This window comes from Canis aureus, chromosome 15 (genome assembly GCF_053574225.1).
Source record: "Canis aureus isolate CA01 chromosome 15, VMU_Caureus_v.1.0, whole genome shotgun sequence".
In the NCBI taxonomy this organism is placed as follows: Eukaryota; Metazoa; Chordata; class Mammalia; order Carnivora; family Canidae; genus Canis; species Canis aureus.
Genome location: NC_135625.1, coordinates 68240367 through 68267991, shown reverse-complemented (window position 1 = coordinate 68267991; position 27625 = coordinate 68240367). Strand labels below are relative to the sequence as shown.

The following is a 27625-nucleotide window of genomic DNA, read 5'->3' as shown; positions in this document are numbered from 1 at the left end:
TACACTTGCCCCTGTGTGTTCCCACCATGTAGGAGGCGCCTTTGAGGGGAGGCTGCTCCAGGCCTTGGGGGGGGAGGGAGGAGGTGGGGGGATGGAGAGGGAGGGGCGGGGGAATGGGTGGGTGAGACCTGAGCTCCCCCACCCAACACACTCACGATTGGCTGGTTGGCAAGGTGCTAAGGGCTGGGCTCGCTGTCCCCGCTGGGACACGGGACAGGCCACAGGACGGCTGTCGCCACTGCAGGCCCATCGGAGGTGCCAGGGTTTGGGGTGTGAGCAAGAGGCCCCATGGGCGCCGTCTGCGGGGAGCTGGGCTGGAGGGTGCTCGTGCAAGCAGTGCCTCTGCTGTGCTTGCTGCAGCCGCTTCCTGGGGACACCTGGAACGAAGGTGAGTGCACGTCCCCCGGGATCTCCGCACCTCCCTCACCTTTGCTGCAGTGTAATTACCGCCCCCCGCCGCTGTGATGCTCGTGCGGCAGGGGGCACCCACAGGCGGGCACTGCGCCCAGGCCGTGGGGACCTTGGGGATCAGAAAGGCGCGGTAGAGCGTCCGGTGTGAACGCGGGTGCCGGCCTGCTGCGCGTGCACCCAGCTGAGCTCCGTGAGGTGCGGGGGAGCAAGGGCTGTGCTAACAGCCCAGGAAGGTGACCCCGCAGTGTCCGGCTGTTTGCCTCCGTGTGACTGATGCACGTGCCGCCGGAAGGTGTGCGCACCGTGCTGCCCTGTGCGTCGGGCGTTAGATCCGAAACACGGAGTTTGTGGTTAAAAAACAAGTCTGAAGAGGTGGCTTTTGTTCATTGAAGTTTGGCAAGAACCAAGGAGGGTTGGACGGCTGCCTCAGGTGCCTTGCGTCCCAGAAGACCCTCCTGGGGGCTCAGTCCTGGCGCAGGGAAGCTGTGGGAAACGCCTCCAGGACTGGGCAGAGCCGTCCTGGGGACTCCTGGTGGCTCCCCACGGGCCTCCGTGGCAGTACCAACGGGAACCACCAACCGATTCTGTCCACAGCGTCTGCACGGAAAGCAGCCTGAGAAGCTCCTCCAACACTGTCACCTCTGTGGCGTCTCTGCGTCCTCATGAGCGGCACGGTGGTGGCCCCAGGCCCACACTGACCCTGGAAACGTGGCTAACAGGATGGAGGTGCTGGATCCACATACCTGAATGGGCTCAAGGGGCCCCAGGTGGCCACAGCTGGCACGAGGGACAGCACAGGGACACTGCTGCTGTGCGGGGCCCCCGCTGGCCCCCTCCTGTGTCCCAGTGTGCTGGGTTAGTCCTGTGCCTGCAGCGTCAGCCGGGGCCCCGAGGCCCCACGGGAGGAGATGGCCCTGACTGCAGGTGCCATGCCAGCTCGGGGTGGGGGTGGGGCTCAGAAGTGGGCCGTCACATTCGCCAGGACGGTGACCAGGGGTCGCAGAGGCAGCTGTAGGGCTCTGGAGAGGGGTTTTGTTTGTCCACCCGGCGGGTGTTTGATTGCCGCGGATCCCTCCTGTGTGCACAGCTCGTGTGAAGGCCGTGACTGGTGGAGTGGAAAGTACACACTTTCCTGCTGGGAGAAGCCGCGGGCTGGGAGGCCGAGTGCGGCCGTGTGTGCTGAGCACCGGCTGAGGCCTGACCCCCCAGGGCCTCGGGGTCTGTTTACTCACCTGCACCTGGAAATCACAGGCTCAGAGCGCTGCCTCAGTGGGACCTGCGGGCTCCTGGGTCGTCCTCCGAGCCCCCCCACCCCAGGAACGAGCTCCTGCCACAGCGTGCGGCACCCAGCACCCCCCCAGGACATGCAGCCCCCCCAGTCTACTCCCAGGGCTCACCCCAAGTGGTCTAGTCTCCTGGGTGAAACAGAGTAAAACTAACTCTTGTAAAATCCCAATTCAGTTAGAACGTGGACATAATTAAGGGAACTGATAAAGATTAAGAAAAAAAAAAGAGACTTGCCCTGGGAGGACTCGGACCAGCCCTGGGAAGGGGGGTGTGCAGCTGAGGCATGCAGGGGTGCAGGGGGCGCAGGGCAGGCCGGTGCCGAGGGTCCCCGTGGAGCGTGGGGCAGGAGCACAGGCCTCGTTCCAGTTGCCCCTCTGCACACCCGTGTGCGTCGTGCTGGGCCCCGTGGCCCTGGGAGTTCCACGGTCCATGCGCCCTGCCCCGGGCCCAGGGTCAGCAAGGTGTGCGGAGGTGGCCACTGGGGCCTGCGTGTGCCCCGCGTCCTAGGGGCCTGTGCAGGACAGGCCGCCCCTGCCCCTCCTCACACCTGGCCTCTCCGGAAAGTGCACGTGACCCCACTGTCGCACCTGCCACCCCCCAGGGGGCTTTGAGGGTGAACGGGATCCCTGTCCTCAGCCGGAGCTCGCCAGGAGCAGGCTGGGCCTCGGCTCCCTGAGCCTGTCTTGTTACCGCCTGTTTACGGGAGCAGCTGGTTCCGGGGGGCCAGTTCCTCGCTGTGTCCCCACGCTGCCCGCTGCGGCCATCACCTGGTTTTCTGGCTGTTATCACCTCACTCTGCTTTGATCCCAAATAGCTCCCAGCAGCTCCCGGAGCCTTGCCGTTGGCACTTGGTGGTCCCTGTGTCACTCTGCAGGACCACCTCTTTGTCCCCAGAAGGATGGGAAACAGGGCTTGGGGATGTCACCGTCACTTTTTACCTACACCTCTGGATCTTGTGAGAAATTCCACCGACGCAGGGCCCCTTGGCACAGTACCGAGCCCTGTGTCCGAAGCAGTGGAGTCACAGCCGCGGCGGCTGTCCGTGGAGGCACGGGAGGTCTCCTGGCTGTTGTGCCCACCCCAGCGCCGAGCTGGCCTTCCACTGTGTGCCTGTCCTCAGTGTGTGTGCTGGCGTGTCTGCGAGTATGCAGAGGCGGGAGTGCCTGTGTCTGCGTGTGTGCGCGTGCGCTCCGTAAGTGCCTGTGTGAGCCCGCGGCGTGTGGACACGTCTGAGCCCCCTGGACCTGAGGTCCCCTTACAGCCACAGAGGCCCAGGCGTCCCCGGAGGGTCTGTGCTGCGTAGCCTTACCTGGGAGGTGGCGCAGGGGGAGCTGCTGCCCCCGGAGGACCTGAGTGGGGACATGCCCAGAGCACACGGTGGCAGTGGCCTCTAAGGACAAGCCCCAGGACAGAGAAGGCAGAACAGCTCCCCCTCCAGGCCTGCCAGGGGGATTCCTCTGCCCTCCCCTGCATCTGTTCACATGGGGGTCCCCACCCTCCCCCTGGTGGGTCTGTTCACATGGGGGTCCCCACCCTCACCCTGGTGGGTCTGTTCACATGGGAGGTCCCTGCTTCCCCCTGATGCATATGTTCACATGGGGGTCCCCGCCCTCCCCTGCTGGGTCTGTTCACATGGGGGGTCCCCGCCCTCCCCCTGATGCATCTGTTCACATGGGGGTCCCCGCCCTCCCCTGCTGGGTCTGTTCACATGGGGGGTCCCCGCCCTCCCCCTGATGCATCTGTTCACATGGGGGTCCCCGCCCTCCCCTGCTGGGTCTGTTCACATGGGAGGTCCCTGCTTCCCCCTGATGCATATGTTCACATGGGGGTCCCCGCCCTCCCCTGCTGGGTCTGTTCACATGGGGGGTCCCCGCCCTCCCCCTGATGCATCTGTTCACATGGGGGTCCCCGCCCTCCCCTGCTGGGTCTGTTCACATGGGGGGTCCCCGCCCTCCCCCTGATGCATCTGTTCACATGGGGGTCCCCGCCCTCCCCTGCTGGGTCTGTTCACATGGGAGGTCCCTGCTTCCCCCTGATGCATATGTTCACATGGGGGTCCCCGCCCTCCCCTGCTGGGTCTGTTCACATGGGGGGTCCCTGCCTCCCCCCCTGATGAATCTGTTCACATGAGGGGTCGGTTCCTGCCCTCCCCTGGTGGGTCTCTTCACATGGCAGGTCCCCACCCTCCCCCTGGTGCGTCTGTTCACATGGGGGTCCCCGCCCTCCCCCTGATGGGTCTGTTCACATGGGGGTCTTAGCGACTTAGGTGCAGGTTTCCCTTGATGGGGCTGAGCCCCAGGTAGTGCCCCCCATACCACCTACCATGAAGCCGTGGCCCTGAGGAGGGTGTCCTGAGTCCCTCCAGTGCTCTGCGTCCCCCAGTCTCAGGGAAAGAAGAAGGTGCCGGCAAGTGTGGGGGAGCATCGGGGTCCTTCCTGGGCTCAGCTGGGCCCACCTGGCCCTGGAGAGGAAAGTCTCGTTCTTGGTGCTGGAAATACTGAGGTGCCCGTCGGCACCCCCGGGTGCACAGGAACCCTGTCCCTCCCTGGAGTGTGAGCAGTGCCGTCCCACGGGGAGTGGGGGGCAGCTTCAGGAACACATCTTCTGGGAGCGTGGCCAGAGCCAGGTGGGGGCCCCCGGGCCGGGTGAGTCTCTCCCACGTTTACATCATCCTCTCTACACCCCACCCCATTGTTTGCAGTAGAAAGGGTTTTTGCCTCGTCGGGCACCTGCACCTGCGTGGTCTGCACCCTGAGAGCACTGCTCAGGAGGGCTGCTGCCGTCACACGTCGTCCAGGCGCAGCTCTTGGCTCTGGCCTCGGGTGGGGGCAGGCCTGGGGTCCCAGGGGCCTTGCCCATGTGACCTGCCCCTGGCCCTGCAGAAATGCCTGTAGCTGTGCCCTGTGATGTGTGCGATTCCAGCTGGTCTCTTGCCCGTGCTTTCACTCCTCATGGCCCTGGCCTGTGGGAGCCCGTGAGGCTGAGGCTGGGAGGGAGACGCTGGGATGGCTCATGGGGCGGCTGGCAGAGGCCCCAGCCCAGACTGTCCCCCCGTCAGCCCCCGTTCTGCAGAGGGTGCTCGGCGGCCCCGGGCGGCCCCGGCTGCGCCCTCGCCTCCAGAAGACAGTTTTGAGAAGACCGCGTCTCTCTCAGCAGGAGGCTGCCCGGCCTCACAGGCACACCCGGAGGTAGGAGACCCGCTGGCGAGCCTGCGTGTGTGCGTGCATCCTCGCGGGGAGGCGAGCCCAGCCTCGGGGCGGGGTTCACACCCGCCGGACACACCGCAGCCTGGTACCCTGAAGGGCGCCCCTCGTCTGCTCAAGACCCGGACTCCACACCTCGGTTCAGGCCTATTTGAGTCACTGCACATGGATCTTTCTGGGTGGCTGGCGGCCCCCTGGACACAGGCGTGGGTGCCCCTGGCCCCGAGAGGCCAGAGCGTGTAGGGGGGTGAACAGTGCCTCCCCCAGCCCCCACTGGGCAGCAGAGCAGAGGTCGGTGGGCCCAGGGAGCCCCGAGGGTCACGTACCACCGCTGTACGCAGGGCCCCAGAGCCACGTCCTGAGCTCGGTGGGCGCCCTCGGGGAATGTGGGAAGGCGCCGTGGACGGTTGGCGCTGGAAACATCACCTTCAAGGTCAAGCCAGGCCAAGCTGCTTGTTCTCCCCCGTCTCCCTGACCTGGCCTGGGGCGTAGCTGCACTGCCCCCGCCCTGCTCCGCGGTGGGGGCACACGGGAAAGACCCCTGGCACCGCGTCGCTACTGGTCCGGCCTTTCCCTTCCCCGTGGGTCAGGTCCCCGGAGAGGTGAACGTGGCCGGGGGACGGGGGCATGACGGGGAGGGGGGCGCGAGCCTGACCTGCTCTGCTCCCCGAGCTGAATGAAGCCAGAGAGCTTACTTAACAGTCAGACGAGGAATCCGTTTCAAGTCATGATTTGAGAACTGGCCCCGTGCTTACGTCCGTGTGTGGCCCCGACGTGCTTGTCTACTGGATGCGGGGCACACAGACCCGGAGGGAAGAGTGGGCCTAGGGTGGCTGTGACTAAAACCATGGGACTTCCTGCGGCACCCGTGGCCGACTCCCACCCTGCAGGAGCCAGGGGCGCAGGGGCTTCGGCCTCGGGCGGGGTGCTCCTTGAGGGCCTGGGAAGACAGCTGGCCCCCGAGGGCCCGGTGGCGCCACCTCCAGAGGGGCCATCCTAACCCTGTGGCCAGGTGAGGGCAGGGAATGAAAACACTCGGCAGCTGGCCCCAGGCTTGCCCGTCAGCGAGGCTTTCGGCTTTGGAAGCCCCGTGTGGCCCAGAGCCTTCCCACCACCCCTCCTGGAGTCTCCTCACTCCAGGGTATCGGCCCCCCGGGGGCTCACTGAGATCCTGGGGCTGCCCCAGCCATTATGCCTCAGGGGCCCTGGGGGCTGCTGCTTGTGCAGGGGCTGCACCTTGAGAACCCCCGAGTCTGGGGGCCACCCCGGAGCTAGGAGACAGGGTGCCCAGGTTACGGGGGCTGCTTCACGGCCACAGGGCTGAGGTTTCCTTGCACCAACGCAGGACGGGATGTCCATTATTGATCCTAGAAAATAGAAATCCCACAGGGTTGCTTAATTTCCAGTGTTCCTTTGCAGGGGAGGCGTATCTGAGCTCCCACCCGGCTCCCACCCACCCGGTGCACCCGGCCTGCAGACGCCAGGAGGCGCACGTGTGGGGTGGGTTCTGCATCTGGACTGAACCCAAGGCCAAAGCAGCGCTCCCATTCCTCTGTGAAGGTCATGGGGAATGATGTCCCTCATCCAGCCCATTTCTCCCCTAGCGATTTCTGTTGATGTGATTCTGTGACCACGTGTCTTCAAGATTTTTTCATATAATTTTTGCTGCCCGGGACATTTCCACTGCGTTTCCTTCTCATAGCCTGAGCGCAGCAACTCTGGGACTCGCTTGCTTTCAGAGAACAGAAGTCGCTTTATCACCCTAGCTCATTCGCAGACATTTCCGGGGACATATTAGTTGGGGAGTCACCTCATACCCAGGTTGGCATATTGCTCCATGGGTGGCAGGTTGCCACACTCACAGCATTATTTTAAAGGACCCTCGGGAACATGGTTGTGGGTTAATTTGGGTCACCTTTTATTGGCATGATTCGAATCCAGTGGTGTTGACTCAAAATATTTAAATCAGGCTGGACGTCGTCCTGGGTTGGGGGAGGCGGAGGCCAGTGTCACGGGCTGGGCGGTGCTGGGGAGGGCTGGTCCTGGGGATCCTGGCTTCTGGCCTCCAGGAGAGGCTGCGGCAGCCCCTGGAGCAGAGCTGGGTGTGGGAGGAGCCCGAGGGAATCCAACTAGAGCACCGCCTCTTCCTACCTGTGCATCTGGGCACCGCCCTGGGGACCTGCCCGGGGGCCGCACCTTTGCCAGCATCTCCAGGACTAGAGAAAAGGGCATCACCAACACCCTCAAACCGGCACCAGCTTCTACGGCTTTAAACCGTGTGCAATTCTTAAAAATCAAACTTCCAGGGATGCCTGGGTGGCTTGGTTGTTGAGAGGCTGCCTTCGGCGCAGGGCGTGACCCCGGGGTCCCGGAATCGAGTCCCGCATCGGGCTCCCCGCAGGGAGCCTGCTTCTCCCTCTGCCTGTGTTTCTGCCTCTCAGGAATAAATAAATAAAATCTTAAAAAAAAAAAAAAATCAAACTTCCAGGGCGCCTGGCTGGCTCGGTCAGTGGAGCGGCGACTCTTGGTATCGGGGTTGTGAGTTCGAGCCCTATGTTGGGCGTAGAGATCACTTAAAAAAAAATCCACTGAGTAAGTTCAATTCATGCTTCGGCAGGTAGAGTTACGCTCTCGGGAGTTGTGCAAAATGGAAGATTTTTACAGGAAGGCAGGACACGGAAATTATAGGAAGAGAAAAGAAAGGCTTGTTCCAGGCAAGGTCACCTTCCCTGAGGGGAAGAGCAGAGGTCTCACTAGTGGGTCTCCCCACCTCCCTTTCGGGGGGAAACAGGTCTCACTAGTGGGTCTCCCCACCTCCCTTTCGGGGGGAAATGCTCACCCAGAAATTCCTCACTGGGGGTTTCTGGGCGAGGCTGGAAGATGGTCAGTTTACGTGCGGAGCCCTGGTTTGCCGACGTGGCGGAGGGTCCCCTTTGCGGCCTGTGGCTTTCCTTCGGATGCATGTTCCGTCTAACCCCCATCAGCCGAGGCAGGTGGAAGCTGGCCTGGCCGTGCCAGGGGCGGGGCGGGGGCCTCCGGAGGGAGGCTTTGTGTGGGAACGTCCTGGCTTTGAGACTTTGGCGCATCTTATTGGTCTTCACGTTTGCCCAGCAAATCCTCGCCCAGACTTTAGGGCTGGGGCTCCCCCGCTTTGTGTCCCATGTTCCTGATGGAGAAGCCCCGGAAGAGGGAGGACAGCCCTCCGGGCCAGGTGGGAGCGTGGGCTCCGTCCTCGGGGCTCCCGGCATCGCCTAGCGCGGACTTATCTCCGAGACACCTCACTAGTGAGTCAGAAGCCACACCAGGCGCAGACACGGCCCTCTCAGAGGCGGGTCCCACGGGCACCGGCGCCGTGACCTGCCCGGGAGGGCTGTTCACCTGGGTGGACTTCTGCTCACGGCTCCTGGGATCCCCTCTCTCCTGGTCTTCAGGCCTTATTTTTCCCTTTTTCCCTAGAGCTCCACGCTAATCCTGTGCCTTTTACGAGCCCCGCGAAGGTGAGCCATCCTCCAGGTGCATTGACATTTGGGGAAGAAGCCCAGGTTCTGGAGAACCCGCCCCCACTGGCGTCCTGGGACCAGGTACGTCCTGAGAGCAGCCACCCCCACGTGTCTGGGGAGCTCGAGCTTTGCTTCCAGAAGATGCAGGCATGGCCCGTGCAGCCCGGGAAAGCCTGCCTAGTCCGGCAGGAGCGGATCACACTTGCTTTCAGCCTGGTGCTGCGTCCCTGAGGCCCGGTTCACTTGCAAAGCCCGAATCTGCTGTGGGAAGCCGGGGTGCAGACCAGAGGCATGAGTGCGGGCGGCCTGCACCCCGGGGGCTCCCACGCCGGCAAGGCTTCCAGCGGCCCAGGGAACGGAAATCCTATTTTGGGGCATCGAGGAGCTCTTGGAAGGCCTTGGTTAATAAGACTGGACTGCCGGGCGTCGGAGCAAAGGCGTCTGTGTGTGGCCATCAGAACAGCCGACAGCGGGGGGGATGGAGGGGAGGGACAGGTGTCTCGGTGGCTCGAGGAGCAAGGCAGAGTGTTAGTGAGCTGCGGGGGTAATTGGGGGGCAGGGTCCCAAGAACAGAGCTGCCTGCGCGTGACACTGCTGCGAAGGAAGAGCTCCGACTCCGCGTGCACAAGTGCGGTCAGGCCAGATTGTGCGTCCTGGTCCTGATACGAGGGAGCCAGTCCTGTGGAGGCTTCTGGAACCTCTCCACCCCTGGCAGAAATTATCCTGCAGCTCAACTTCCAGTACTTGTGGGGGTCCTCAGTACTCCCCAGTACTCCCCATGGGGTTCTCAGTACTCCTCATGGGGTCCTCAGTACTCCTCATGGGATCCCCAGTACTCCTCATGGGGTCCTCAGTACTCCTCAGGGGGTCCTCAGTACTCCTCATGGGCTCCCCAGGACTCCTCATGGGGTCCTCAGTACTCCTCATAGGATCCCCAGGACTCCTCATGGGGTCCTCAGTACTCCTCATGGGCTCCCTAGTACTCCTCAGGGGGTCCTCAGTACTCCTCATGGGCTCCCCAGTACTCCTCATGGGGTCCTCAGTACTCCTCATGGGATCCCCAGTACTCCTCATGGGGTCCTCAGTACTCCTCAGGGGGTCCTCAGTACTCCTCATGGGCTCCCCAGGACTCCTCATGGGGTCCTCAGTACTCCTCATAGGATCCCCAGGACTCCTCATGGGGTCCTCAGTACTCCTCATGGGCTCCCTAGTACTCCTCAGGGGGTCCTCAGTACTCCTCATGGGCTCCCCAGTACTCCTCATGGGGTCCTCAGTACTCCTCATGGGATCCCAAGTACTCCTCATGGGGTCCCCAGTACTCCTCATGGGGGTCCTCAGTACTCCTCATGGGGTCCTCAGTACTCATAGGATCCCCAGGACTCCTCATGGGGTCCTCAGTACTCCTCATGGGGTCCCCAGTACTCCTCATGGGGTCCCCAGTACTCCTCATGGGGGTCCTCAGTACTCCTCATGGGGTCCTCAGTACTCCTCATAGGAACCCCAGGACTCCTCATGGGGTCCTCAGTACTCCTCATGGGCTCCCCAGTACTCCTCATGGGGTCCTCAGTACTCCTTCCTCATAGGGGTCCATAGTACTTGTCACGGGGGTCCCCAGTACTCCTCACAGGTGTTCCCATATTCCCCACAGACGTCCCCAGTTGTGCACACAGTACCTCAGGGCATTTGTGTCTGAGGATTAACGGATCTCCCTGTCCAGCCTGCTCCTGTCGGGAGCTCTTTGAGGCTCACGCGCCACTTTAGGAAAGTTCAAAGTTGGGGGGGTTTCCAGGTTAACGAGAAAGGCTGTCAGCCAAGGTGCCCTTGTGATGATCTGGGAGCAGGGGTGGCCAGGGGTTCACGTGGGGCTGCATTCCCAGACCCCTGCTGCCCTGGGGCTGTGGGCTGCCCACCCCATCGGCACCTGCTCGGTGACCCATCCTCCTCAGGGGGCTCTGCGGTCTGCACAGGCGGAGGGTGTGTATTCAGGCTTGCGTCCCCGAGGCCTTGGACCTCCTGCCGCCCCCCAGGGCCCTGCTCCCTGGAGCCCCCCCGCACCCCCCCATGGCCACCTGGGGCTACAAACCAGGGCCCTGGCGGCTTCGATGAGGAGGCGTTTGTGTAGTATCGCGTTGGGCAAACTCCAGACTCTTCGTTTTGTAAAATGCTTTTGCTGCCCGGGAAGGAGGGCAGGCCTGACTTGAGGAGGATAGGCCGGTGGAGCCGACTACACCCCATTTGGTAAAAGTCACCTGCCACATTGGGATTTAGAAGAAATGCACATTTGGTTGTGGGGACGCCCACGCTGAACTTCCCACGTGGGTGCGGTCATGGTCCAGGGCTAGTGGCGCACAGCTCTGGGGACCCTAGGACTTGCTGGCAGTAAAGGGCCAGGGGGTGTCTTTTGTTATGTTTTGTTATGGAGACTTTGGAACCCTCCCCAGGGCTGGGGGCGCCGGTTGCCAGGGGAACTGACCTGGGATCACAGAGCTCCCGGGGCAGGTGCTCACGTGCAGACTGGGGTCGGTGGGCCCCGTGGGGCGTGGGAGCTCCAGGCGCCGCTCCCTCCCGTCTGGCCCTAGACTCGCATCCTTTATCACATCCCTTCCAGGTGAAGGTGGCTGTGGGCTTCCTCCTAAGGAGGAGAGTGTTGGAACCTGCCGTCTGTAGTGGTAGGTAGGTCAGAAGCAGAGGGAACAGCCTGGGGCTCACGGCTAGGGCCTGAAGTGTGGGGGGACCCAAGGCCGTCACCTGCGGGGTCTGACGCTGCCTTGGGCAGAAGGTGCCAGAAGTCAGTTGAATTCTTGCTGGTATCTGAGAATTGCTTGGTGTTAAAACAAAAATTAAAAAAAAAAAAAAAAAAAAAGCATTGCTTGATGTTGCAGGGAGGATCCCACCCCCCCATTCCAGAGTTGGGTCTGGGAGCCATAAAAGATCACAGTTGGTAGATTAAATGTTACATAAAAAGTTGATAACCAAATTGGTTTTCCTAGAACAAACACAAATGAGTAAGTACAGCTCCTTACCCCAAGTGAATCTTAGGGGTGGTTAAGATCATAAAACGCACTCCTATAGTTCAGCTGGCAGATTGGGGGTGATTTTCGGCAAACAGACCTGGAGATCTTGAGTTTAGAGTGACAGGACGGGACGCGCTGGGGGGCTGAGCCGCGTCCTCACCCTGCCCCGACCCCTGGTGAATCCCGGGTCTTTGAGGAGGGGAAGGCACCCACTGTCTCGGCTCAGAACATAAGAGCTAGCTTGGCGCTTTCTGTTCTCAGGATGCCCCGTTCTCTGAAAAACTGTTCCCCGATGGGAATTATGTTTTTGTGACTGCCAGGTAAAATATTTGGGGCTTTTAGTAACGTCTGTCAGGTAGTCAGCACTGCCTCCCGCAGCCTTGGGGGCGCAGGTGCGGGCGGCCCTGGGGTCACGGGAGGAGGGTGGCCATCGCCCCCCACGTGGTCCCGTCTTGCAGGCCAGCCCCAGCAGCCGGAGGCCTCCCCATCTGCTTCCCTGTTGTTCTTCGCTGTCTCGGGCTCAGCATCAGCACGGCCGTTTGAACAGGTCATTGTGTCCCCAGCCCTAGTCCCCCCCAGAAAACCCTTCGGGTCCGGTGGAGAGCGTGGCGGGTGAATGATCGCCGAGACCCACGCTCTGGGGAGAGACGGGCAGCCGGGCCTTCTCGGGCGAGCCACGGTAGGAGGCCGCCCTGCCATGCACCGGACGTTCCTGCGCATCTCACGCTGCTCAGAGGCGGGCAGCGTTCAGAGCTGCACCTGCTGGATTACTCTGTGGTCTGTCGGTACTTGCTCGAATGACGTATCTTCAGCAAGTTGACCACGTTTCTAGAATATCGCTTCCCAAATTTCCTTAGCTGCAGCTGCATTTTCCTGGGTCGGCTGTGGTTTCCTTTCGGCAGCGGCATCAGCGGCTGTGGGAGGACCCGAGGACAGCGGGTGGGGTTCTCCTGAATTCTCCGTCTGGAGGGTGCTTGAGAGCTGCCCCCCCGGCTGGATGCTAGGACGCCTGGCACTAGCGTCCCTGTGACCCTAGCATTGCCGACGCTCGCTGGGCATCCGTGGGCCTGGCCTTGCCCCCCCGGCCCGTGGGATACGCGTGTCCTGGGCTCCTGCTTGTCCTCAGTCCTGCTGGTTGAAGGTGAGCACTCCCTGCCCCAGCTGGGTGCCTGGGCTGTGAGGCCTGGCGGGGAGGGTAGGCCGCCTCCCGGGAGCAGCGATGCCGACCCAGGTGCCAACCCAGGTGCCGGGGAGCTTGGGGGAGGCTTTATGGGCAAGACGTGAAGCTGCAGGGCTTTATGGGCAAGACGTGAAGCTGCAGGGCGCTGATAGAGGGCGGAATGGAATGTGCGTGGTGGTGGGCGGAGGGCAGAGGTGAGGAAGGAGCAGTGGGGTGTGCGGGGTGAGCGGTCTCCGCGACAGGAGTGCTCATGGGAGGGAGGCCCCGGGGCTGGTGGTCGCGGGGGATCCTTGGGGACAGGGCCCGGGGCTTCATCCCTGCCCCCGTCCCATTGCCTCTGGGTGCTCACGGCTCACAGCACCTGCCAGGGCTCAGGAGAGGGGCTGCCTTAGCGCGGGTTTCCTATCCTCCAGAGGGGATGGGGGCAGTGGAGGGCAGCGGGGCCAGGCGTCTGTCGGCCTGCTCTGCAGCCTTTTCAGGCCCTCGAGGCGCCTTCCTCTGGGGGGTGAGCGCCTAGCCCGGCCCTCAGAGCAGGAGGGGGGTGCACGTGGGCAGTCCCACGAGTGCCCATGAGTGGGTCCCCCAGAGGGGATGGGCCCTTGTTCATCATTGGCTGAAACCACTGACGCTGAAACGGATGTCGAGCACCAGCTAACGCGTGGACCCTCCTCCACCCGAGGGTGCTGGCTCCTTTAAGGCACACACGCATAGGGGAGCACTGTTGGGGGCGCTGGGGGCTTGTGCATGTGGGACGAGGCGGTGGCCGCCCCGGAGAGTTGTGACGCACCCTCCACCTCCACTGCCAGCTGCTCCCTCCTGTTTGTCTCAGGGGCTGGATTTTGTCGCGGAAGCCACAGCTGTAGGGCACAGCCGAGGTGGGTGACGGCCTCAAGGTCGGGTCCCCTCCAGGTGCCCTGCCTGCACCCACTCAGGCCCTTGGCATTGTCCCCTGGTTCGCAGGCCCTGCCCCGCGGCTCCAGGAGGTAGGGCACTCCGTGGGGCCGAGAGAGACCCTTGAATCCCTGAGCTCATCCTTCCTTTCCCCACTCTGTCCAGCACACTTAGGAGCAGCACGGTCTTGCACAGACAGTCCTGACTTGACGATCGCTCATCTTACAACTTTTCGACGATGTCATGAAAATAATACACGTTCAGTAGAAAACGTACTTGGAGCTTTGAATGGAGATCCCTTCCCATTGCTGGCGACGTGCAGTTCATCCTCTCGCGGGTGCTGGGTAGCAGCTCCCAGGCAGGTTCGCGGTCGCAAGTGTCCGCAGCCGATGCCCCGACGGCCCTTCTGTGCCCACACAGCTACTCCGTTTCCTCCTGTCTGCACAGCATTCCAATCCGTTACAGGAGGGAGTCAGCACTTTAGTTTAAAATAGGCTTCGTATGTGAGGGTTTTGCCCGGCGTAGGCTCCTGGAAGTGCCCTGCGCACATTTGAGGCAGGCCAAGCTGAGTTCTGACGTTCGGGAGGTTGGGAGTGTCAAATGCATTTGCCACTTAACAGTATTTTTGACTTACGATGGGTCCATCTGGACACAGCCCCGTCATAAATCAAGGGAGACGTGTGGTGTTCGGCTGGACAGAAACGTCCTACGGAGCCCTGCCTCTGTGCGGGTTCCCTCAGGGGTACCGGGGCTGCTCCGTGGCCACGGCAGTGCTGGAAACAGAGCTGCTCGAGTCGGTAGAGCCAATCCAGTGTCTGAATTGAGAGCCAGTTCAGAGTATCCACTTTGGGATCCTAGTCTCCTGCAGATGCTTCCAGTGTGGCAGCCAGGCCGGTGCTTCCAAAACAGTGGCCAGGCTGTGCCCTCTGGTGCCCACACCCCTGCGCCCTTCAGAGGGACATGCAAAGGCCCAGGTCGGAAGACCCCGACTGACCTCCCTGCCTCCCACCCACCCCCTGCCCTCCAGCTTGCCCCCCGTGGCCCCAAGGACGTGGCCCCGTGGGGACGGGAGGCTAGCCTGCTTTATCTGGTGCCGGGGCTCTGCGGCCCAGCGGGGCCAGCTGCCATCCTGTGAATGAAACAGTCTTACTTTCCCAAATGTACTGGGGTTTTGTGAGCAGCTCTCAAACTAGCACTGTTTGTCCCACTCGCAGGACATTGTGAAAGCCACCAGCAGAGCACCACTAAGTGCCACCAGCAGGAGGTCGCAGGCCGCTTCGGACCCGGGCGACCACACCGACAGGTATGTCAGTGAGCCCCCTCGGAGCCCCTGCATACGGGCCTCCGGGGACCCGCCTGGGCCGGGGTGCGCTCAGGAGTGCCGTCTGGGGAGGCAGTCCTGGGCCCACGGGCCACGTGAGCCGCGAGTGCCACCAGCCCCCCTGTCCTGCGCCTTTCCCCCTTCATCTTCAGAGAATCCTGGGGACCTTCCGTCACAATCACGAGCTTCTGGAACAGCAGTGGCCCGGACCCCTGTCGCCCACGGAAATGTGCGGTCGGGCCAGGGAGCAGTGTGCCCTGTGGCCTTCTCCAGGTGGGTGCCCGCCCGGCACGGGTGAGCGTGGCCAGAGCGCCACTGGGGTCAGGTGGCCCTGGAGCCCATGGCTGAGGCCCGTTCCCAGGATGCTGCTTGGGCGGCCCGAGAGCAGGCCATGACTCGGGGCCTCCGTAAAGGACCAAGGACACCGCATCGTTGACGTCTGCAGGAGCACCACGGCCCGGCTGGGCGCTCTGGTGTGTAGCTGACCCTGTAAACGTGCTCATGCAGAGCAGCTGAGCCGGGGAGCAGTATGATCGGGGGACGACAGCAGCCCCCAAGCTCCTGGTGCTGGCTGCTGATCTCCCTTGGCGCCCCCACAGCCCATCTGCAGCGCACAGGCCCCCTGCACCTGCAGCCCCGGAGGAGGGAGCCTCAGCCCCGCTGGGCCCCAGGGCTTCCTGACGGTGCAGAAACCAGTGCCGACCCTGGCCTCGGCCCTGTCGCAACCCCTCCTCCACTTCTTGAATTGCAGCGCAGCTGTCCCCCGGCAGGGCCCTGCCGCCTGAGGGTGCGGATCCCCTCCTGCCCGTCTGCAGATGATGTGGCCTCAGACGTGCTTCCAGGGACTGACGTCGCCTCGACCGCTGCGTCCCCGGGGGTCCCCGTGAGGCCGGCTGTGTCCGCCCCGACCAGCTCTCCGACTGCACATCCTCCCACCTTGCCCAGAAGGTAGGGTGAGGGTGGCGGGGAGGCCGGCTTCCACCCTGCACCCCGATCCCGGAGCCACGGCTGGTGAGCTGGCCACGTCACTCGTGGTGGTTGTGTGTGTGGCCAGTGCCTAGGCCCCTGGGAGCCCGACTGCGCAGCCGGCCACTGCTTCCCACCGGAGCCCACGCTACTGCGGGTGCTTTGTGTCTCGGATCGGTCCTCCAGCCGCCCAGCCTGGAGCTGTGATGACTGCGTGTTCCTGGCAGGCGCGCGGGGCGCACGGCAGGGCAGGGACACCACAGGGAGCGAGGACGTGGGCACTGGCACCTCGACATTTCCACGTTGTCAGAGTTTTCTCTCTGCACTTGGCGGGCTTTCTGCCCTGGTTTACGGGCCCAGCCACCGAGGCAAACGATGATCACCCAAGACGTCCTGCGAGCTGGCAGCCGCCGCCCCAGCTGTGGGAAGTGGCGCCATCCGTGTTGAGCGTTTCCTCAGAAACATCCGAGGGACACACGTGTGGGCCTCACTTCAGCGACGAGGCAGGGGCTTCCGCGGCTGCTGGGACTAAGGGCCAGAGCAGTGGCTCTGAGATGTTGGCGGCCGTCAGTGTCCCCGTGGGCTCCTGGCCTGCCTTGCACTTGGCGCCAGTGCCCACATGATGCTGGCGCCACGGGCCCCGGGACCCCACGTTGGGCACCAGGGAGAGTAGCCCCGCCATCAAGTCCTGCCACGCTTGCTTTTGGGGCGGGCGGCCCCCCTCCTGCCTCTGCCCCTGCGGGCCGCACCCCTGTACTCCCTGAAGCTGTCCTGCCTCTCCCCACAGCTCCCTCGGCCACGGTGGCTCAGCATCCTGGCCTCATCCCCCGACTTGCTGTCACCCCGGAGCCATGTCCATGCACAGTCCTCCTGATGCGCTGGATGCCGCCGACCATGGCTTCCCCGACACGGACGCTTGGGCCCCTCTGAGTCTGGGCTTCCGGGTCCGGGCATCTCCCAAGGCAGCTCTGTGTCTACGGGTGGATTTCGGGGACAGCTCCGGGGTCCAGGTGACGATCTACAATGTGTCCCGGGGAATCGCAGTCACCGCCTACCACCAGTTCAGGAAAGGTAGGGGGCTCAGCGGGGAGGATCAGAACACGGGTGCGCGGCGCAGGGAGGCAGACCCCAGAGGGAGCGCCGGCCACCCTGGGGCGGGCAGGAGACCCCCCGCAGCCCCGCGGCGCCTGCCGGGTTGAGATGTCTCAGGAGCCTGCGCCACACCGCTCCCCATATGCCCTTCCTCGCTCACTCCCACCAGGGGCCCTGGGGTGCACCCCCAGTCCGGGGGGCAGGGGGTGTGCTGAGGCCACGCGCCTGCGGAGCCACGTGACTCCGCCACAGGGAGGGCTTGATCTCCGCTGAGAATCGCACGCACGCACCTTGCACGCTTCGTCACTTGCATGAAATGTCCAACGCTTGCGTTCCGGCCAAGTGGCGCCAAACGTCTTAGTCCGGGCATCTCGGTGCTGGAGCCACTTGCTTGGACAAGGCCCCGGGCCCAGGGCCGCCGGCGGGGGCGGGGGCGGGGGCGAATCCGGACCCTTCCCTGCTCTCCAGCCGCAGCTCACGGCTTTCCGTTCATTGTTTTACATCATGTTTTGAGCGTGGTTCGTTCTCAAAGGTGCGACTCCTACCTCGGGCGACGCCGCTTCTACCTCCGCGATGCCCCGTGCGCCCTACGAGCAGGATCCCGGCCGAGGGCAGCACCCGGCCCCGCTCCCCGCCGCCGCCCGCGTCCACACACGGGGTCCTGGCGGCCGAGCCTGCCCTCCAGGTGCACGGCGGCCCTCAGCGCCACGGATCGGGACACGCCGTCACCAAGCCCCCACCTGCCACTGTCCTTTCCTTGTGTCCCTGCTCAGCGGGGCTGCGGCTGACCATGGTCGGCGGCGGCTTCGTCTTGAGACACTTCAGTGGCGCCCACTGCAGTTGGTACCAGCTTTGAGGTTGATAGAACTTGCCGGATGTTGAGGAACTTCTCATCTTTCCCCTTTTATCAGGACTGACTTTCTTACTTAATTGATTTGAAAGAGACAGAGAGGGAGCATGAGCAGGGGGAGGGACAGAGGGAGAGACTCTGTGACAGGCTCGACTCCAGGACCCTGAGGCCACGACCGGAGCTGACATCAAGAGCCAGGCACTCACACTCCACGTGTCCCAGGATTTTTTTTTTTTTTTTTTTTTTTTAATATCCGGAGACATGGGGCACCTCGCTGGTTTATTCAGTGGAGCACGTGGTTCTTGACCATGGCGTCCTGAGTCAAGCCCCACATTGGGCTTAGAGCTGACTAATGATGTGCTTTCTCCACTTTTTTCATTGGTTTAGTTAAAGAACCGGTGTTTGGGGCACCTGGGGGCTCAGTGAGTGAAGTATCTGCCTTCAGCTCAGGTCAGGGTCCTGGGGTCCCGGGATCAAGTCCCTTGTCAGGCTCCCTGCTCCCTGCTCCCCGCGCTGTTGTCGGGGCTGATCCTGGCCGTCCGCGTCCTCGTGCCTGTGCTTCCCACAGGCGCTCCCCGGATGCGTAACCTGAGCATCCCGCCGTGTGCTGCTCCCCAGTCCCTGTTTCCCTGGGTGACGCGTGTCCGTGCCGTGACTAGTCAGGCCACCCGCTAGCATGTGGGGTGAGTGCCAAGAGCCTTCCTGTGTTTGGGGCAGTCGTTACCAGATGGTCTTTTGTAACAAATGCATCAGGAAGATGCAGGGAATAAGATCGTCACTTCTCACGGTTCTCAGAGGTGCTGTCCTTCAACGACAGCTTCTGGCCGTGGTCGCGTGTTCCCGTCTCGAGGAGCGGAGCTGCTCCGCTCTAGTGCGGCCCTGGTGCACCTTGCACGGCTCTCACCCACCTGTGACGTGTGGACCGAGTGCAGGTGCACGGCGGAGTCCTCCGTGCTTCGGGAGCCGTCCGCGCGATCCTCCACACGTCCCTGCTGGGGGGCCCTGCGGTCGCTTCCCTTTTCCTCCTTAGAGCTGACTTGATGCTTTTGTGTGGCTCAAAGTGATTATACTTGGGATCCCGTAGCTTTCCGGGCTTGAGCCTCAGTGCTGGTGGCCCCGAGTCCACTCTCTCCGGCCCGCGGTGCGCCTTTCCAGTAGGGAGACACGGTTCATCTTCCTTCATTTCAGCAAAGATTTGTTTTTTTTTAATTATGTCTTGAAATACGCGTCCTTGCTGGCATTTCCACTCTCTCTCTGGGAGACAGGCCACGCACACGCTGGGGGCCTTTGTGTCTCGAGTCCGCTCATTTCATCTGCTCACGCCCCTCGCTTCGGCTCCAAATGCCTCCTGTCCTGCTCTGTCGCTTCTGCTTCCTGTGATTCTCTTTGCAATGTCGTCCTCCTTTCTTGCATTTCTGCCCTGTGGTCTTGTGTCATGGAAGCTCCTGATTCTTTCACATGAAATCCCAGAGATCTTTTCCCGTGGGTGGTGTCCTTCGTGGGTTATGACTTGGTACTGAACTTCCCGTCCTAAGCGTGGTGTGTTTCGCGAGCTGGGGTCTCCCTCGCTCCTGCCAGCCGGCTCACCCCACCCCTCGTGGCACCCCCCACGTCATAGAAGGGCGTTGTGTGCGCGTGTCGCATGCGTGTTGTGATGGTCACAGCCACGGCAGTCCGCCTCGCTGCGGCACGGCCAGGGTGTGTTCCAGCCTCGTGAGTGTGCACGACTGCATCCCCTCGGGCCCAGGGCAATGTCAGAACGCGGCGCCCTTTGTGAACAAGAATTATCAGACGCTCGGGACCGTGGAGCATCACAGAGATGCTGCACCCTGCCAGCGTCATGTGCCTGGCCCCGGCCCGCAGAGTGGCCCCCCGCGAGACAGGGCCACCTCCGCCGTGTCGGTTCCCAGCAGCCTCACCGCTGGTAACGGCTCACCACCCGGCCATTCTTGCTTCCTTTTCCAGAAGGAGTCTATGCGCTCAAGGCACTTATTTACAACGACCTTTGTGGACCCGGAAGGGAGCTCGGGCCTTATTACGTGGAGATGGGCCCCGCGACCATGTCAGTGTTCATGAATTCTAGCAGCATCCGCAGGGATGAGCTTCTGGTCTTTGCTGGCTCCCACGCGGATCAGAAAAGTAAGCGACCCATCCGGAGTCTGAGGGCCCACACCGGCCTGCTGGCGGTGAGCGTCCAGGCCGTAGTGATTCTCAGCTCAGATGCGCGCTCGCCTACCTGCCTCATCCGGGACACGATCATTGCCTGGTCCTGTGCCCTGAGGGGCATGTGAGGGTGAAGTCGTGTGACATCCTGGTCCTGGGATTGGCCGCCTAGCAAGGGCCTCGGGTGTGCATCTGAAGAGCAGGAGCTGGGGTGGCCTCTCCTGGGCGTGGCCAGGGCCCGGGGGATTCGGGGGGTGTGGCTGCAGGATGAGGAAGCTCTAAGGGGGTCCCCACGGACCCTGGGGACTGGGTCCAGACCAAGCACAGAGCGCAGCTCGGCTGGCGGGCACCGGGGATGGAGGAGCACTCACGGGGCGCTGGGGGCTCCGCTCACGTATCACTGCATCAGGCCCCACAGCAACCATGAGGGGCCCCCCTTGTGCTCAGCATCATAGAGAGGAACCCGCCTCGGGGGCCGGCGGGGCTGACGGAGAACCCCAGCTGGATATCCGCAGCGGTGGAAGGAAGGAGCACCCGAGTGCTTGGTCTGAGGGACGGGGTTACGGGCTTCACTTCCCAGGACTGGGAGAGGGGAAGGCGCTGGGGGCCGTGTCCGGAGGCTCCACGCAGCTCGTTCCACGCACTGACGCACACTTCGCAGGCAGTCGGTCTCCCGGAGCCTCCTGTCCGAGAAGTCAGAAAGCACGGCTGGGAGGGTATTTTAGCCGCTGCCCTTGGGTTCTGTGCCGGCAGTGGGAGGCGGAAGCTCGGGCACAGGCAGGAAAGCGGGGAGTCCCGTGCAAATCAAACACAAGCTTCCGCCCGCGGTCACTGCCGCGTCGCAGCCACGATGAAGCTTCAGGTTCTCTTAGTGGGATGACATCACTGAGTCATGGGATACTTATTTTGCAGAAATTCCAAAGCACCAATGAACGAAACACCCACTGACTCTTATCACTGTTATAAATGAGCATTTTCTCGCTATAAATGGAGAAAGTGCACAGAACAGCAGTACTTGGGAAAAAAAAAAAAAAAAGAGGAGATCCGCCTCCTTTCCCCATAAAGATGGGTGAGCTGTTGGGAGTCTTCCCTGCACGACAGCCCTCGGGGACCCAGCAGGACCTTGGGGTTCAGAGAGGGAACGCAACGGATGGGAGACACTGGTCACCCGCCGCGAGAGACGAAGGAGCGACTGCAGGGCCCTTGCACAGGTTTCGTTCTGTCTTCTGTTCAGGCACCGTTGTCACACATCACTTTGCAGCCGGTCCCCCATGTAACGTGTCCTTCACATGTCAGAGCTGTGTGGCCGGTGGCCAGGCTTGGCCCAGCGTGACTGTCCAGTATCGGATGCAGCGTACGTCTCCACTCTGACCCTGCACTGCTGGGTCCGTCGAGGTCACGGGGGCCCCGGCACGCCCCGGAATCTGTGACTCGCTCTGCTGAGATTCATATTTGCCCTTGAAGCAGCCCTGTGTTCACCTGCAGGTCGTTCTAGGGCTTTCTAGAAGCCACACGCGTGGCGCCTCCGACCTGAAGGCATGGGGTGGGTCCAGGAGCAGGACCCCTCTGCAAGCCCCCGGGCCTGTCCCATGGCCTTTCAAGGAGAAGTCACGGGGATGCTTGTGCATTGGCCCTGTCACTTGATGAGCTGTGGCTTTGGTGGCCTTTGGTCTGCAGCCAGAACCACCCAGCTGGGCTGTCATCGCAGCCGTACGTGCGGGTGGGCAGGCTGGGGATCCCGCTCCCGGCCCCAGGGCACAGGAGGTGAGGATGCTGAGTCCCTGGACGGCCCCCGCCCTCCACGCCAAAGCTCTGTGCCTCCCCTGCTCTCACAGCCGTCTCTGTCTACACAAACGGAACCATGTTTGCCACTGACATCGACATCACTTTCCTGGCTGTCACGGAGGAAACGGCCCCCTTGGAGTTCGTGTGGTCCTTTGGAGAAGGTCCAGCCCTGAGGACAACATCCAGGAGCATTAAGAGAAGACTCAGCATCCCCCAGTGGTGAGTGAACGAGGGTGGTGACGGGCTGGCGGCCTAGTCATGTGTTGGTCCCCCGGCTGCCCTAGGATGATCTCTGGAGCGCTTTGGCGAGTAGGGGGGACTCACATTCAATGTTATAGGACGAGGAGGTCCCTCTGCCTGAACTAGGGGCGGGCCTGGGGCTTTGGAACCAAGCGGTCCTGGGTTCAGATCCAACCCCCTCCACCTAAATCAATCCCCATCCAAGCAGGGGTCACAGTGCTGACCCTGCTGCTCTGCCAGTGACTGACACGATGACAGGGGTGGGCCCAGCGTCCCTGCCACCTGTCCCGGTAAGCGGGAACCACGGGGTCGGGGAGGCCCTTTTCTGTGGATGAAAGGCACCCCCTGCCCTTCTCTGGGGTGAGAGGGCCGCTCCCTACCTCTGACCTCTCTGACCCGCTCTTGTCACCCCCCGGCCCTGTCCATGGTTCTCACTGCAGGTACAGCGTGACGGTGCAGGCGGCCAGCAGGCTGGGCAGGGTGGCCTCGGAGCCCCGCCGCATCAGGACGCAGAGGAGAATCGTCGCCAACCGGCTGGTGTCTCCCCTCTCAGCTCTGCTGAATGCCAGCGTCACCTTCACGTGCAGACTCAACTTTGGCACCAACGTGGCTTTCCTGTGGGACTTTGGGGACGGCACCGTGGGCCCGGGGGGCAGCTCTGCCCATCACACCTACCAAAGGTGAGCTGTGCAGGCGCAGGTGCAGGCGCAGGTGCAGGCGCAGGTGCAGGTGCAGCCCTGCGGGTGGTGCTGGAGACGTGAGCCCCAGCTCTGCACAGCTCACCTAGCAGCACATGCAGTTGATGGATACTGGGAAGACTCAGATGAACCCCCTGCTCTCCAGGAGCTCCCGGCCTGGGGCCCGGGCATGGCAGGAAGGAAAACTGACCCCCTCAGTGCCAGATGCACGGGTAGGGCGGGGAGACAAGAGGTAGGACCACCAGGGGCTCACCATCCTCCCGAGAGTGTCCAGCATGAGTGAGCGCCTCCTGTTTGGAGAAGGACTGGAGCATTATGGACGCCCCGGCATAGCGGGACCGCTGGGGGGAGGCAGGCGTGCCCAAGGGAGGCCAGGGGTGTGCGCTGCAGGGCTCGCCCTGGCACGGGTGCCCAGGTGCTGAGGCCAGGGAGGCCTCCGGGTGGAGCTGAGCCTCGGCTGGCACGACGCTGGGGCACCAGCAGCAGCAGGGACAGGTGGCAGTCCTTCCTCCGGGCAGGACTTACTCAAGAGCCCCTGGCCTTGCCGTGCGCAAGGACATACCCGAAGGGCCGCGTCGCTAGCTCTCGATGTACCGGTGCCTTCTCCTCTGGAGGTGGGTGTTCACATAGCAAAGGAGTGGGCAACAGTGCCCAGGTGGGCCCACCCGATGGGCACCCGGCCCAGGCTCCTGGCAGTGTGCTTCTGCCCCGCGCCCTACCTGTTGTCTAGCTCCCCAGGCTCCCCGACCCCCGGCACCCCGAGCAGGACCCCGAACAGTATGTGTTCCATACTGACACCGCGAAGGCAGGGGGCTCCGGCCCTGTGGGTCGGGGAGCTGGGTAGGAATACCGTGCCCAGACATCCCGGTCGGGGGCCCGCGGTGCCCATCGCATGGAGGTCAGCCCATGGCACGTAGAGGGGCCAGGCCGTGGCTGCCGGGGGTCTCCACGCGAACGGCTACTTCTCCGTCAGCGGGTGACATCGGTCTGGGAGCCGGGCACCTGGCTCCCCCCGCCCTGCACGGCAGGTGGCCCACGTGGACATTTGTCCTCACGGATGCGCTGTCAGTCCGTCGAGTCCTGTCCTCACGCGGGTGGAGGGTGTTCTGGAGGAAGAGGGAGCGGCAGACGTCTGCCAGGCCGCATGTGTTCACTCCCATGGCTGCGGCCCTTCCAGGGAAGGACAGTTCACCGTCCAGGTCCGAGCCTTCAACGACGTCAGTGCTGTCTCCCTGGCAAAGCAGCTGTTTGTCGTGCGGGAGCCATGCCAGCCGCCCCCCGTGAAGAACATGGGGCCGGGGAAGGTGCAGGTAGGGCCAGGCCTGGTGGTCATCGCGGCATGGGGAACCGGGGGCGGAGAGGAGCTCTGGCACCTGGAGCTGCTGCAGCGGACGTGGAGGGCGCGTCTCGGGGCTTCTGGGGCCTGGTGCCTCGGCCGAGGGAGGGCCCATCCTGGCCCCCGTGTGCCTGCTCTCAGGGGCTTGGAGAGGTTGCTTGTGCAGGGGTGTCTGCGGGGCTCAGTCAGTTGAGCCTGCCTTCTCAGGGTCCTGGGTTTGAGCTCCACGTGGGGCTCCCTGGGCAGTGGGGACTCTGTCTCCCAAATCAATCAATCACTAAGGCATGGCTGCGAGAAGATGTGAGCATTTTCAGGAGAAAGGGATGTTTGGATTCACGTGATGTCAACACCCAGGGACACGGTCGCTCCTTCCCAAGCGCTTACCAGGGCTTAGGAAGCACCGGGCAGCTTTCTGCTTCTTCTGTTCCTTCGAGCCTCCGGGTTGGAGCGGATTTCCCTCCCTGGGGCCGAAGTGCCCAGTGACACAGGCAACCCACGGCCCGAGGCGCTGCTGCATTCGCCCGTGAGTTCTGTGGCTCTCCGGCCCCAGAGACACCTGCTGGGCCTCTGACCGGGGTGTGGGGTCGGGCGTGGAGACCGGGGGGACACACAGAGCGTCCCTAGGGCAAGGCCCTGGTGGTCCTGGCACGTGGGTCCTGCGGGACGTGACGGCCACCCATGGGCGAGACGCAGGCGCCGCTAGGCCAGCACGCACCCACGTGGTCGGCATTCTGCATGGGCGGTGGGCTGAGTCGGGGAGAGGGACAAAGCGTTCCGGGGGACCCCAGTGTGGAGACTGGAAGCGGCCAGAGCCAGGGCGACAGGGGTCTGGGCCTAAATCCTGACCGTGGGTGCACCCAGGGCTCGGGGCTTCTCCTCCATGAGCCTGGTCCAGGGAGGCATCCGCAGCCCCAGGTCCACACGGTACTGGCTGTGCGACCCGGGTTCTGGTCTAAAAAGAGGTACTTAGGGGTTTTTCACATTTGAAGCAAAGGAAACAACACCGATGAGTCCATTTTTTTCTTTATTTTGTTTTTCTTGGACACATTTTCTAAAAGGATAAAGGAAAAGAGAGAATCACCTAAAATGCAGCAAGAGCGCGCTCCTGTGTCTCACACGGCAGGAAGGCCAAAGGTCGATTCCCACCTAGAAGGAATCGCGTATTTCTTAAAATCCCACTTCCCAACTCCTCCTAGAAGTTTACCCTTTTCTCCACTTTTGTGGGAGTTTTTCATTAACAAGTCCTGCAGGGGAGCTTGTGTGCTCACTGTCTACCCCGAGGGGGGTCCTGCCAGTGGGGCAAAGTCTTCATCCCTTGGTCCTCATCCCTCCTCCACCCTTATCCCTCACCCCTGGGCCTCAGCCCTCTTCCATCCTCCACCCTCCACCCTCGTTCCTCATCCCTCCTGCACCCTCCTCTCTCATCCCTGGGCCCTCAGTCCTCCTCCCTCCATCCCGCAGCCCTCAGTCCTCCTCCATCCTCCACCCTACATCCTCCACCCTCCACCTTCCACCCTCACCCTTCATCCCTCAGCCCTCCTTCATCCTCCATGGTCATTCCTCATCCCCCCCTCCAACCTCATCCCACCTCCACCTTCATCCCTTACCCCTGGGCCCTCGGTCATCCTCCATCCTCCATCCTCCACCCTCTACCCTCCACCCTCCACACTCATCCCTTCCGCACCTCCTCCCTCCTCCCTCCTCCATCCTCCACCCTCCACCTTCCACCCTGACCCCTCAGCCCTCAGCCCTCCTCCGCCCTCGGCCCTCATCCCTGGGCCCTCAGTCCTCCTCCCTCCATCCCGCAGCCCTCAGTCCTCCTCCATCCTCCACCCTCCATCCTGTTCCTGGAGAAAAAAAAGAGGCAGAGACACAGGCAGGGGAGAAGCAGGCTCCCTGCGGGGAGCCCGATGCGAGACTCGATCTCAGGACCCCGGGGTCATGCCCTGAGCTGAGTGGAAGGCAGATGCTCAACTGTTGAGCCCCCAGGTGCTCCGGCAGTGATCTCTAAAGGTAACCTAACCCTAGCTCATTATCCCACTGCTCTGTCTCCAGAATTTCTTAATGCAATTGTTTGATGTGGGATGCACAAAGATTTCTTATTTAAAAAAAATAGAGAGAGAATAGGGGAAAAAAAAGCTTTTCTTCATCAGCTAGATCTGTAATTTCCCTAAAATATTGTTAGTTCAAAAAAGCGAGAAAATAGCGCTGGAATCTTTCCCTTAATTCTCAGCCTTCGGAGAGGGAGGGTGAGCACCGGCCTCTTCTGATGGTGACAGCTGAGCTGTGGGGGCTTCGTGGGAGGACGGGGGCAGGGGCCGCTGATTCTCCGCGTGATCGACGTCGTGTTAGCTCTTCCGTCATTGCAGACATGGTCTGTGAAAGGCTCGGGGTGGCCTGTCTGGGGCCCGTCGGGTTCGCTCTGGGCTCGGGCCTTCTGCCTCCCCGACTGGTCTTGGAAAGCTCCTGCCGTGCCCACGGGCAGCTGCCTTCGCCTGGAAGTGGCATCTCTCGACGGAGCCCCAGGCTTTCGCATAGGGTGACGGGGGGTGGAAATCTGGTGCAGGGGGTGCTCGGTGTTCCTGGGGCGTCATCGTGTGCCAGCTCCGTAGAGCACATGGCAGGGAGTCACACATTCAGCATAAAGTAGGCCATGATTTCACCTGCTGTTTCCCATCCAGAAACATTACGTATGCAGAATTTACATGTTTTTGAGACATTTTATGCTTGAATTCTCTCCTATTAAAAGCTCTGCGTCTATAACATCAACATCATTAATTATTAGCACTTTTCCTAATATATATGGGAAATGTTTTCAAAGTAACAATATCAGAAGTGAAACCTCTTTGTGAGTTTTCAGATTTATCTGTGGTTCGTTCTTTGGCCCTTAGAATATATCCTCAAGACGCTGTACATTGAAGTAACTTGAAACATTTCTCTTTTCTCTCTTGCTTCCTTGAAATATGGTTGCATTCCTTCGTTTGGGTTCCCGGTTAGCAAATAAATTTTTGGTTTCTTTTTGCTTTGTTTTTGCATTTTGACTTGATTTTTGAATATATACAACATTTATGTAATTTCATAGCCAAAAGCCTACAATGAAATGTAAGTGTAAATTTCATTTTGTGATTTGCCCACGTATGTCTTTGCCCATTTTTCTATTGGAGATGTTGAAAATGTCTTACTGACTTTAAACAAAATTAACTGTCATGTATTTTGCAAATGCTTTTCTTTTTTCTCTGTTGATTGCTTTTTAAAATGATTTTTTAAAAAAGAAAAAAAAAAGATTTATTTTTTTAGGGAGGGAGACGAGAACACGAGCAGAGGAGGGGCAGAGGGGGAGACTCTCCGGCAGACTCCCCCGCTGAGTGGGGCTTGATGTGGGGCTCGGTCTCATGGTCTGAGCCAAAATCAAGAATTTGATTCAGTCACTCAGCCCTCAACCCGTGAGCCACCCAGGCACCCCTAAAATGAGTTTTGACGTTCAAGTTATTTTTTATCGGAATCAAATCTCTTAACTCTCTCCTTTTGTATTTTCCCATTAACGTTATGCTTAGGATTTTTTCTCATGATCATTTAAGTATAAATAGTCACTTATTCTTCTTGTTTTTATATCAACTTGTTAACTTTTGTCTGTAGAAATGACATACATTTGTTTCCGTGCTTTATATTACAACTGTAAGGATCCCAC

The 27625-nt window shown here is 61.5% G+C and overlaps 1 protein-coding gene and 1 long non-coding RNA gene across 3 annotated transcripts in view; one reads left to right on the top strand and one right to left on the bottom strand.

Moving 5' to 3' along the window:
• Positions 1-1003: 1003 nt before the first annotated feature.
• LOC144285080 (uncharacterized) lies at positions 1004-10789 on the bottom strand. Of its 2 annotated transcripts, none has more exons than XR_013353536.1 (5): positions 10485-10789; positions 10075-10156; positions 4428-6268; positions 4021-4159; positions 1004-3047 (listed from the first exon to the last, which is right to left on the bottom strand). It is a non-coding gene; the product is annotated as an uncharacterized LOC144285080 (long non-coding RNA). The 2 variants fall into 2 exon arrangements; XR_013353535.1 differs by having other exon boundaries at positions 4434-6268.
• An 18-nt stretch (positions 10790-10807) lies between these two features.
• PKD1L1 (polycystin 1 like 1, transient receptor potential channel interacting) overlaps positions 10808-27625 on the top strand; it is a 79952-nt gene continuing 63134 nt past the window's right edge. Inside the window, exons 1-13 of the mRNA XM_077848511.1 lie at positions 10808-10814; positions 10889-10920; positions 11010-11070; positions 11874-11962; positions 14701-14789; positions 14960-15080; positions 15559-15755; positions 16561-16844; positions 19681-19854; positions 21113-21232; positions 21714-21882; positions 22344-22583; positions 23779-23911. Coding sequence (XP_077704637.1) covers positions 10808-10814; positions 10889-10920; positions 11010-11070; positions 11874-11962; positions 14701-14789; positions 14960-15080; positions 15559-15755; positions 16561-16844; positions 19681-19854; positions 21113-21232; positions 21714-21882; positions 22344-22583; positions 23779-23911 — 1716 coding nt within the window. The remainder of the gene's footprint in view (positions 10815-10888; positions 10921-11009; positions 11071-11873; positions 11963-14700; positions 14790-14959; positions 15081-15558; positions 15756-16560; positions 16845-19680; positions 19855-21112; positions 21233-21713; positions 21883-22343; positions 22584-23778; positions 23912-27625) is intronic.